The sequence below is a fragment of the Cebus imitator genome, unplaced genomic scaffold, assembly GCF_001604975.1.
Source record: "Cebus imitator isolate Cc_AM_T3 unplaced genomic scaffold, Cebus_imitator-1.0 Scaffold82, whole genome shotgun sequence".
Lineage (NCBI taxonomy): Eukaryota > Metazoa > Chordata > Mammalia > Primates > Cebidae > Cebus > Cebus imitator.
The window spans coordinates 1785126-1796114 of NW_016107397.1; the positions used below are offsets into that span (position 1 = coordinate 1785126).

Here is a 10989-nt window from a genome sequence, read left to right on the forward strand (position 1 = left end):
TAGAGACGGGGTTTCACCATGTTGACCAGGATGGTCTTGATCTCTTGACCTCGTGATCCACCCGCCTCGGCCTCCCAAAGTGCTGGGATTACAGGCTTGAGCCACCGCGCCCGGCCCAATCCCAGCACTTTGTGAGGCTGAGGTGGGTGATCACCTGAGGTCAGGAGTTTGAGACCAGCCTGACCAACATGGCAAAACCCCTCTCTACTAAAAATACAAAAATTAGGCTTGGGCATGGTGGCTCACGCCTGTAATCCTAGCACTTTGGGAGGCCGAGGTGGGCAGATAATGAGGTCAGGAGATTGACACCATCCTGGCTAACATGGTGAAACCCCATCTCTGCTAAAAATACGAAAAAATTAGCCGGGCATGGTGGCATGCACCTGTAGTCCCAGCCACTCAGAAGGCTGAGGCAGGAGAACTGCTGGAACCCAGAAGGCAGGGGTTGCAGTGAGCTGAGATCATGCCACTGCACTCCAGCCTGGGTGACAGAGTGAGATTCCCGTCTCAAAAAAAAAAAAAAAGACTAGCTGGACGTGGCGATGGGCACCTATAATCCCAGCTACTCGGAGGCTGAGGCAGGAGAATTGCTGGACCCAGAAGGCAGGGGTTGCAGCGAACCGAGATCGCGCCACCACGCTCCACCCTGGACTTAGTCTCAAAACAACAAAAACCTCAACAAAACGACAACCCAATTTAAAAATGGGCAAAGAACTGGAACTGATGTCCCTCTAAAGAAGATAAATGACCAGTTAACACATGAAAAGGTGCTTGAGGGACCAGGCGAGGTGACTCACTCCTGTAATCCCAACACACTGGGAGGCCAAGGCAGGTAGGATCACCTGAGGTCAGGAGTTCAAGACCAGCATGGCCAACATGGTGAAGCCCCATCTCTACTAAAAATGCAAAAAATTAGCTGGCATGGTGGCATGCACCTGTAATCTCAGCTGCTTGGGAGGCTGAGGCATAGAGAATTGCTTCAATCCAAGAGTCAGGTTGTACTGAGCTGAGGTGGCACCACTGCACTGGGCAAAAGGAGCAAAACTCCTCAAAAAAATGAAGACATGATTCATTAAGAAAATGCAAATCAGGCCGGGTGTGCTGGCTCACACCTGTAATCCCAGCACTTTGGAGGCCAAGGTAGGCGGATCACCTGAGGTTGGGAGTTCAAGACCAGCCTGATCAACATGGTGAAACCCCATCTTTAAATAAATAAAAAATTTTTAAAAAAGAAAATGCAAATCAAAATCACTACATATCTAATCCCACTGGATAACTAATCTCAGCCTCATCCTTTGGGAGTTAGAGGCAGGAGGATCTTAAAGCCAGGAGTTTGAGACCAGCCTGGGCAACACAGTGAGACTCTGTCTCTAAATCATAAAAACAAGCCAGCCATGGAGTGTACCTGTAGTCCAAACTACTTGGAAGGTTGAGGCAGGAGGATCGCTGGAGCCCAGGAGGTTGAGGCAGCAGTGAGCTATGATCACACCACTGCACTCCAGCCTGCACACAGGACAACAGAGTGACACCCTGTCTCAAAAATTAGACGACACAGTGGCTCATGCCTGTAATCCCAGCACTTTGGGAGGATGAGGCAGGCGGATCACGAGGTCAGGAGATCAAGACTATCCTGGCCAACATGGTAAAACCCCGTCTCTACTAAAATACAAAATATTAACCAGGAATGGTGGCTCGTGCCTGTAGTCCCAGCTACTCAGGAGGCTGAGGCAGGGAAATCACTTGAACCTGGGAGGCAGAGGTTGCAGTGAGCCCAGATCATGCCACAGCACTCCAGCCTGGTGACAGAACAAGACTCCATCTAAAAAAAAAAAAAACAAACGGGCCGGGCATGGTGGCTCACGCCTGTAATTCAAGCACTTTGGAGGCCAAGGCGGTTGAATCACCTGAGGTTGGGAGTTCAAGACCAGCCTGACCAACATGGTGAAACCCCGTCTTAAAAAAAAACAAAAAACAACCATGAGATCCACATTACACCCATTACGACGGCTGTACTAAAATAAAGCAACGTTGGAGAGGATGTGGAGAAATGGGACCTTCATCCACTGCTACTGGGAATGTAAAATGCAGCCACTTTGGCAAACAGACCTTCAAAAAGCAGCGATAGCATAGGACCACAGTTTCGCTCCTAGGTACATACTCGAGAATTGAAAGTGTGCCCACAGAAGCCTGCACACAGATGCTCCTGGCAGCAGCATTAGCCCCAAAGTGGAAAAAACAAATGATGCAACCAATGATGGATCGTTCAGGGGGTGGAATATTACTCAGCCATGAAAAGGAAGGAAGCACTGAGGTGGAGGAGGAACCTTAAAAAGGTAAAAGAAGCCAGACACAAAGGGTCACATTGTGTGACTGCATCCTATGAAATGCCCATTATGGGCAAATCCATGGTAACAGGAAGTAGCTTAGTCTCTTAGACTGTTTAATGGGTGTAGTGTTTCATTTTGGGGAGATGAGAAGGTTCTGGAATTGGTGATGGTTGCACAACCTTGTCAGTATACTAAATGCCAGTGGGCACTGTGGCTCATGCCTGTAATCCCAGAACTTTGGGAGGCTAAAGCAGGAGGATCCCTTGAGCCAGGAGTTCAAGAGCAGTCTGGGCAACATAGTGAGACCCTGTCTCTACCAAAAATATGTGTTTTTTTTATTATTTTTTTGAGACAGAGTCTCAGTCTGTTTCCCAGGCTGGAGTACGGAGGCATGATTTCGGCTCTCTGCAAACTGCCTCCCGGGGTCAAGTGATTCTCCTGCCTCAGCCTCCTGAGTAGCTGGGATTACAGGCACCTGCCACTATGCCTGGCTAATTTTTGTATTTTTAGTAGAGGGGGTTTCACCATGTTGGCCAAGCTGGTCTTGAACTTGTGACCTCAAGTGAGGCTGCCCGCCTCAGCCTCCCAAAGTGCTGGGATTACATGCGTGAGCCACTGCGCCCAGACTCAAAAAATATATTGAATTAGCCGGGCACGGTGGCTGACGTCTGTAATCCCAACACTTTAGGAGGCCAAGGTGGGAGGATTGGGTCATCCTCTCTGGAGTTCGAGACCAGCCTTGACAAAATTGTGAGACCCTGTTTCTACAGAAAATATATTTTAAAAAATTGACCAGAGTGCTGGGCACAATGGCTCATGCCTGTAATCCCAGCACTTTAGGACGCCAAGGTGAGCGGATCACTTGAGGTCAGGCGTTTGAGACCAGCCAGGCCAACATAGTGAAACCCTGTCTCTACTAAAATAGAAAAATTAGCTGGGTGTGGGACATTTGCCTGTAATCCCAACTACTCAGGAGGCTGAGGCAGGAGAATCGCTTGAACCCAGGAGGCAGAGGTTGCAGTGAGCTGAGATTGCACTACTGCACTCCAGCGTGGGCGACGAGTGAAGCGCCATCTCAAGGAAAAAAAAAGAAAAATACACACATAGTGAGTGCCAAATCCTGGGAGGAGCGTCAGTGGCGGGTGTGTCAGCTGTCCAGGGCTCTGCAGTCCTTTCTCTGAATCTAAGTTCTTCCTTGGCCAGGCGCGGTGGCTCATGCCTGTAATCCTAGCACTTTGGGAGGCCGAAGTGGGTGGATCACCTGAGGTCAGGAGTTCAAGACCAGCCTGGCCATCATGGTGAAACCCCATCTTAAAAAAAAAAAAAAAAAAAAAAAGTTCTTCCTATGGATGGAGAACCGAGGCTGTCACCTGGGAGAAGGGCAGGGCTCTCCTCATAGAGGGCAGGGCCGGCGTGCTGTGATGGAACTGGGGCTGGGCAGGTTGGGGCTGCCCGCTGCTCCCCACTCCTGACTCTGGGTGGGGACGGTAAGCCGAGGGAGGCTCCTGGCACCTGGAGCGCAGGAATCTCAGACATGCAGTCCTTAGCCCGCTTCCAAAACCCAGGCCCTCCTCCCCAGGGCCAAGAGACTGGGAGGGGCCCCAATCCAGGCTCCAGGATGGTCTGGCTGGCATCTGGGGGTACAGTGGCCCCTCTCCCATGACGCTGGCAGTGGGGCTGGGCGCTGGCCTGTCTCCCACCAGAGCCTCCCAGCTACTCCCTGCTGCGGGCTGGACTGGGAGGAAAGGGGTGGGGTGTGCTTGCATGTGTAGGTCTTTCCTGCCCCTGGGGCAGCCTGATTAACCAGCTTCTCAGGGCCAAGGTGTTGGGGGTGGGGTGCAGCCCGAGGCAGCCAGACCAGTCCCTGAGCCTCCTGGGTGCTGGCAGTGTCATGGGGCTCCCCCAAGGGCACCCTCACCTAGGGCTACAGGTGCTCCTCACGGCGCTCAACTGTCTCCGGCCCAGCCTGAGCCTGGGTGAGTAGGGGTCCCTGATGGAGGTAGCCAGCCAGACCCAAGGGGCAGGGGGCCCTGCTGGAGTGATCAGAACCTGGGAACCCACCCACCTCCAATTGGGAGAGGCAGCCCCAGGGACCCACACGCCCACCTCCATGGCTCACCTTTTGTCCCCCATGGCTACAGAGCTGGTCCCCTACATGCCGCAAATAACAGCCTGGGACCTGGAAGGGAAGGTCACGGCCACCACCTTCTCCCTGGAGCAGCCTCGCTGTGTCTTCGATGAGCATGCCAGTACCAGCGACACAGTCTGGCTCGTGGTAGCCTTCAGCAATGGTGTGAGGACAGCTGTGGTCCCTGGGTGAGGGTGGCGGCCGAGGAGAGTGGTGGGCGCTTGGAGCCCCTCACCAGCAAGCACCTTCAATGATGAGCCCCTGTGGGGGCCTTTGGGAAAGCAGGTGTGGATGAATTGGGTTTTATCCCAAGGAGTAATATGTGTATTGAAAAATACACACATAGCGCCAAATCCTGTGAGGAGTGTAAGCGGTGGGTTTGTCAGCTGCCAAGGGCTCTGCAGCCCTTTCTCTGGATCCAAGTTCTTTCTTTGGACAGGGAGCCCAGGCTGCGACCCAGGAGGTTGTGGGCTCGTGGAGGGTGGGGCTGTCACGCTGCAGCTGGGGCTGGGGCTGGGCAGGTTGGGGCTACTCAAGCTCCCCACTTCTGACTCTGGGTGGGGATGCAAGGCCAGAGAGAAGCGGGGTGACAAAGTCGACTGTGGGTCTGGACTGCCTCTAGGGGCCCTGAGGGAGGAGGTGGCATGGGGAGGTCAGGGCTGGAGGGTGGGTGAACACAGAATCCCCACTCATCAGGACAGAGCTGATCTCTCACCCCCATCTGTTCTCTCATCCTGCAGCCTCCAGGGGCTTCCAGAACCCAGAGACACTGGCTAACATCCCAGCCTTCCCACGGCTGCTGACTGATGGCCACTACATGACACTGCCCCTGTCCCTGGACCGGCTGCCCTGTGACGACCTCACAGTGGGCAGTGGAGGCATCCCCGTGCTGCGGGTGGGCCATGATCACAGCTGCCACCAACAACCCTTCTGCAACCCGCCCCTCCCTGGCCCTGGACCCTATCGGTGAGTGGTTCCCCCTCTCAGGGCCCTGGGACTGGGGCTGTGCTTGGGGAGGAGGCGTTACTGGGACAGGGATGCTCTCTCTAGCATCTTCCCAGGGGTCCCCGGCCCTGGTCCTCCCCTTTGCAAGCCCAGGCTCCCTCCTTCCACTGAAGAGTCAGTAACAGTGCTAACCCCAGCTGGGGCCGGGCAAGGCCCAGGAGGAGGAGGTGGGCACCTTGGCGAGGTAGGATCTTAGTTAAGGTGGGAGGGGGCAACTTCCCCGAAGTCTAGACCCCTGGTCCCTCCCACAGGCAGATCTAGCAGGAAACTCAGGGGCCGAGTTCAGACCCAGTCCTGTGGGTATGAGGCAGGGAGCAAGAGAGGTGGCTCCCACCCTCTCTAACAGATGAGGAAACTGAGGCACAGAAGCCCAAGTGGCCTGGCAAGGTCCGGGTGACACTGGGATGGGGAAGCAGGCAGTGTATCCTGGTCAGGACTCTCCTGCCACAGGAGAAGGCGGGGTGGCCTCAGGGACACCAGGCCCAGGGGAAGCCAGGAAGGCAGGGCGTGGTGAGGCTGGAACAGCACCCTGGTCCACCCAGCCCCCTCTGCCCTCTCACCCACCCTCCAGGTCCACCCTCTGCCCCCCCTGCTGGCCCTGGCTCAGCTTCCAGCTCCAGGCCCCGCCCCATCCCCCGAAGCCACTCTTTTCAATGCCAACCTGCCAGGTCCTTCCCCGCTGCCCAGACCTTCCAGAGCTCCGAAAGACACACACACAGGCCCTCTTGGGGCTCCTGCTGCCCTCGGTCCTCAGGCTGCTGGTGACTGAGTCCCGCTCCACCCCCCTGCCTGTCACACCTCTGGGCCTTTGCAGGGACCCTGCCTCTATGGGGGACCCTCACTCCCCTCCTTCCCTGGTCTCATCAACACCCCTCTGGGAGGCCTGGGACCCCTGCCCCGTGTGCCCTGCTAAGCCACCTTCCCCTGCTCTTTTGACTTGTAACACTTAGGAACCGGGCCCCTAAACAAGCATCCCCGGCCCCGATCTGGTGTCTGGAGAGCAACTACTCAGGTCTTTGGGAGCTGGTGGCGCAGGCCATGTGGCCAGAGACATCTCAGGGGCTCTCAGAGCAGGGCTGGGCCACAGGCTGCTCCTGACAGGCACCCTGACTCCATATCCGTGGGGGAAGCCCAGAGGAGCTGCCTGGGGCCTGGCCCTGCCCAGGGAGGTCCCGGCCTCTGAGTCTCTCCCCTCCCCCTGCATCGCCTCCTGTCCCCAGCGTGAAGTTCCTCCTGATGGACACCAGGGGCTCACCCAAGGCCGAGACCAAGTGGTCGGACCCCATCACTCTCCACCAAGGTAGTGCTGGGCGGGAGGGGCGCCCTGGTTTCTGTCTGCTCCCAGCGGACTCGCCCATCTCTGGGCCACCTCCTCACCTCTGCTGAGCTGGCCACACTCCTGCTCGCACAGGGCTAGGGACCTGGAGGCCGTGTCTAAGTCGGGCCTAACCCCCAACAGAACCTCATGCTGGGGGAGTGCAGCACTGAGCCAGCCCCATTGGCGAGGGGCACCAGCTCTGCCCTGGTGTTTCCCAACCCTTGGGCTCCAGCCATGTCCTGGGCAGAGACAGCCTCCCGCTCATATAGGGAGTCAGCCTGTGTCAGCCCCTGCTGGGAGGGAGAAAGAGGGTGTGGAGGAGACCACAGTGAGGGTCCGGGCTGGCCGGGGAGGCAGCCAGCTTGGGTTCTGAGCAAACCCCAAGGGGCGAGCGTGAATGTATCAGGCCCAGGAAATTTCTAGTGCTATGGCCTGAGTGTTGGGTGTGGGCATCTCCTGGGAGGCGGCTTCAGAGGTCAGGAGGTGTGAGGTAGGAATCTTGTCATCTGAAGGCCTTGACGAGCAGGCAGTGGCCCGGTCAGCCCCGAGGTCTGCAGCCACTCTGTCTGCCACCGCAGGGCAGTGGATGAGCACGCGGGTGGGAGCAGCCTAGAAGGTGAGAGCAGGGTGGAAGCTGTGGTCCAGGCTGGCAGCACACAGATGCTGTGCCATCCCGAGGAAGAGGGATGGGGGCAGGCTCAGGGGGTGCCTGGGGATATGAGACAGCCAGGCCTTGAGGCTGGACAAGCATGGGTGGGGAGGGAGTGAGGGAGGAGGTGACAGCCAGCCCTGGGTCGAGGGGCAGCTCCTATGAGTAGCTGCTGTGTGTGCAGGGAAGACCCCCGGTTCCATCGACACCTGGCCAGGGCGAAGAAGCGGTGGCATGATCGTCATTACCTCCATCCTCTCTTCTCTGACTGGCCTCCTGCTCTTGGCCTTCTTGGCAGCCTCCACCGCACGCTTGTGAGTGGAGACACCTGCTCAGGCCCCTCTTCCACCTAGAACCCTTTCTGTTGAACTGGTCCCAGTGTCTACAAGCCCTCCAGGCGCACCGTGGGGTCTGTTTTATTTTTAGTAGAGACAGGGACTTGCTGTGTTGCTCAGGCTGGTCTAAAACTGCTGGGCTCGGGCTGGGTGCGGTGGCTCAAGCCTGTGATCCCAGCACTTTGGGAGGCCGAGGCGGGTGGATCACGAGGTCAAAAGATCGAGACCATCGTGGCCAACATGATAAAACCCTGTCTCTAAAAAAAAATAAATAGAAGATTAAAAAAAAAAAAAAGAAAGAAAAGGCCAGACATGGTGGCTCACACCTGTAATCCAAGCACTTTGGAGGCCAAGGCGGGTGGATCACCTAAGGTCGGGAGTTCAAGACCAGCATGACCAACATGGTGAAACTCCATCTTTAAAAAATTAATTAATTAATTAAAAAATAAAAATTAAAAAAAGAACTGCTGGGCTCAAGTGATCCTGCTGTCTTGGCCTCTCGGGATTACAGGCATGAGCCCCCTTGCCCAGCCCCAGGCTGTGGTTTCCAGCTGGGCAGTGCCCCTCCCAGGGCCTGTACAGGAAATTCCCACCCTGAGTATCTTACATCTCTGGGGTCAGTGAGAGGGGCCAGCAGCCTCTCTGTGCTTCACTGTGTCCTCAGCCGAGGCCCTTCTCCTCCCAGGCCTCATCTGCTCTCTACGGATCCTCTGGTGGTTTAGCAAGCTGCCAGCAGGATAGCCAGGATGGCTGCCTGGAGAGGGCCACTCCAGCTGGTTCTAGAAGGGAGGGAGGAGGGACCAGAGACTGCAGGTGAGGCTGGGTGCAGTGGCTCATGCCTGTAATCCCAGCACTTTGGGAGGCCGAGGTAGAAGGATCCCTGGAGGCCAGAAGTTTGAGACCAGCCTGGGCAAAATGATGAAATGCCATCTCTGCTAAAAATGCAAAAATCAGGGCTGGATGCAGTGGCTCACACCTGTAATCCCAGCACTTTGGGAAGCCGGGACGAGCAGATCATGAGGTCAGGAGATTGAGACCATCCTGGCTAACATGGTGAAACCCTGTCTCTACTAAAATACAAAAAATTAGCCGGGCGTGATGGTGCATGCCTGTAGTCCCAGCTGCTCGGGAGGCTGAGGCAGGGGAATCACTTGAACTCGAGAGTCGAGGGTTGCAGCGAGTTGAGATCACGCCACTGCACTCCAGCCTGGGCTACAGAGCAGTACTCCATCTCAAAACCAAAAACAAAAACAAAAACTAGCCGGGTGTGGTGGCGCATGCCTGTTGTCCCAGCTACTCAGGAGGCTGAGGCAGGGGAATCACTTGAACCTGGGAGGCAGAGATTGCAGTGAGCTGAGATCACACCACTGCACTCCAGCCTGAGCGACAGAGGGAGCTGGGAGGCAGAGCGGGCCCTGACCCTGCACCTGCCCCACGTGGCAGGGACATACGTATCTTCCTCCCCCTCTCCCCACCCAGCTCCAGTTTGTGGTGGCCACAGGAGGCCCCGGAGCAGCTTCGGATCGGCTCCTTCATGGGGAAACGCTACATGACCCACCACATCCCGCCCAGCGAGGCTGCCACACTGCCGGTGGGCTGCGAGCCTGGCCTGGACCCCCTCCCCAGCCTCAGCCCCTAGCCTGGCCTCTGTGCGTGGGGCTGGGGGCAGTGGGGCGCAGGGAGCCAGTGCATGGTGCCCTGTCCCAGCTCCTGCACCCACAGGCTCCCTCAGGCCTCCTTGCCTTCCCGCCACCAGCCGGCATGCCCCCTACCCTGTCTGGAATCCCAGTACCAGCCCCCCTGCCTCTGCCTTTCTGGTTTCTCTCCCTCTCCAAGCATCTGTAAGTTGCACTCAGGAGGGTTTAGGGGAGGGCCATGGGCAGGCTGGACACCCAGTCCCCATGTCCCTCCCCACCTCTGTCTCACCTGACCTCCTGCAAGGGAGGCTGGAGGCTGTGTGGACACGCTGCCCTGATTGCAAGCTTCCAGACCCCAGGAGGAGGCAGAGGGCCTTGCTCTGCCCTGGTGCAGGGAGCTGGGCCCATTCCAAGGTCTATGAGGCCTGAGCCACCCTCCATACCCCGTTCCACCCATCAGTGGCTGAGCCGAGGTGAGGACTCAGAGGCATCTCCACAGCCCTGATCATGGCACCTTTCTGAGAGTGGGACTCTCCATAGCCATCTGACTACCAATTCCGGCCGCCACCTCCAACCCTCTTACGCATACAAATGGCTCTCACCCTTATCCACCCCAGTAAGCATTTATTAAGCACCTGCTGTATGCCACATACAGTGCTAGACTTCGGGCATAGCTGGTCCTGACATTGGGGGAGCTGCCTTCTCTAGACCTGAGACGACCACGTGTCCAGATGTGACCTGTTCCGTCGGGGGTCTGTCCCGCCCTTAGACTGTCACCCCAGTGGGCTCTCCGGGACCCATGAGCGTCCATCACCTGGAAGGACCAACCCTCTGCAGATCCCCCAGCGTCCGTCTGTACACACGGCCAATGGTTCCCATCGTCGCCACTCGGGGGCGCCAGTGAGCCGCAGTGAGGGCGTCTCAAGGCCAGTGCGCATGCGCACTCATATTCGCTGCCTCTCCCTCCCGACTCCCAAACGACCAGAAGCCAGTAGCAGATGTCAGGCAGCCGGGTCGGTGGAGGTCAGGACCCCAGGCCTCCTTCCTCCAAGCCAGAGGGATGAGCAGTCACGCCTGAGAGCCCACTGCGTGCCATGCAGTCCGCACAGCCGCAGCGATTTTCTAGATGGGGAAGCTGAGGCTCAATCACTTGCCCGTTGCACTCTGTCCATGGCCTCTGCACAGGCCCGTGTCCCCCTGGGGTGCGCTCCGGGGCCCTCTGGGGGACCACGGTTCCCGGCATGCAGGCCCCGCCCGCGGAGGGCGCTCGGTGGTGACCCTCGGGCTGCAGCCCTCTTTGGAGGTGAATAAACGCGGTCTGGAGCCTAACCTGACTTGAATCGTGACGTGGAAGGACCGATCCTCTGTGCAGAACCCACCCTCTGTGCCCAGGGCCCTGCTCAGCTTCTGCCCCATGGGGTTACCCCGAGCCTGTCCCTTGATTGCTGTCCTGGCTTGTACTTTGAGGTACCCCCATCTCCTAATACCCCAGGAAAACATGCCTTTCAGGACCAGGAAGTCCAGGCACCAATGCAAGGTATGTGGTTTCCGCCGTGTTCCCTTCCCAAGCCAGCCCTTGCGCCCCTCCTC

At 57.3% G+C, this 10989-nt stretch overlaps 1 protein-coding gene across 3 annotated transcripts; it reads left to right on the plus strand.

The window, feature by feature from the left end:
* The first annotated feature begins 3697 nt into the window (after window positions 1-3697).
* On the plus strand, window positions 3698-10725 carry UPK3B (uroplakin 3B). Of its 3 annotated transcripts, XM_017533498.2 has the most exons (6): window positions 3804-4303; window positions 4469-4618; window positions 5196-5421; window positions 6681-6760; window positions 7612-7741; window positions 9242-10725. In XM_017533498.2, the coding sequence occupies exons 1-6, from the start codon at window positions 4219-4221 to the stop codon at window positions 9399-9401; spliced, it is 831 nt and encodes a 276-aa protein (XP_017388987.1). In that variant the 5' UTR covers window positions 3804-4218; the 3' UTR covers window positions 9402-10725. The 3 variants fall into 3 exon arrangements, with proteins under 3 accessions (XP_017388988.1, XP_017388986.1, XP_017388987.1); XM_017533497.2 differs by lacking the exon at window positions 6681-6760 and having other exon boundaries at window positions 3707-4303; window positions 9242-10719; XM_017533499.2 differs by lacking the exons at window positions 4469-4618; window positions 6681-6760 and having other exon boundaries at window positions 3698-4303; window positions 9242-10719.
* The last annotated feature ends 264 nt before the right edge of the window (window positions 10726-10989 follow it).

Excerpts from the sequence above, each read along its gene's own strand:
- UPK3B (XM_017533497.2), top strand. The coding sequence starts at position 4,219 with ATGGGGCTCCCCCAAGGGCACCCTCACCTAGGGCTACAGGTGCTCCTC. Across the intron at positions 4,304-4,468 it reads CCGGCCCAGCCTGAGCCTGG|AGCTGGTCCCCTACATGCCG; the intron begins GTGAGTAGGGGT and ends CCATGGCTACAG. Across the intron at positions 4,619-5,195 it reads CGTGGTAGCCTTCAGCAATG|CCTCCAGGGGCTTCCAGAAC; the intron begins GTGTGAGGACAG and ends CTCATCCTGCAG.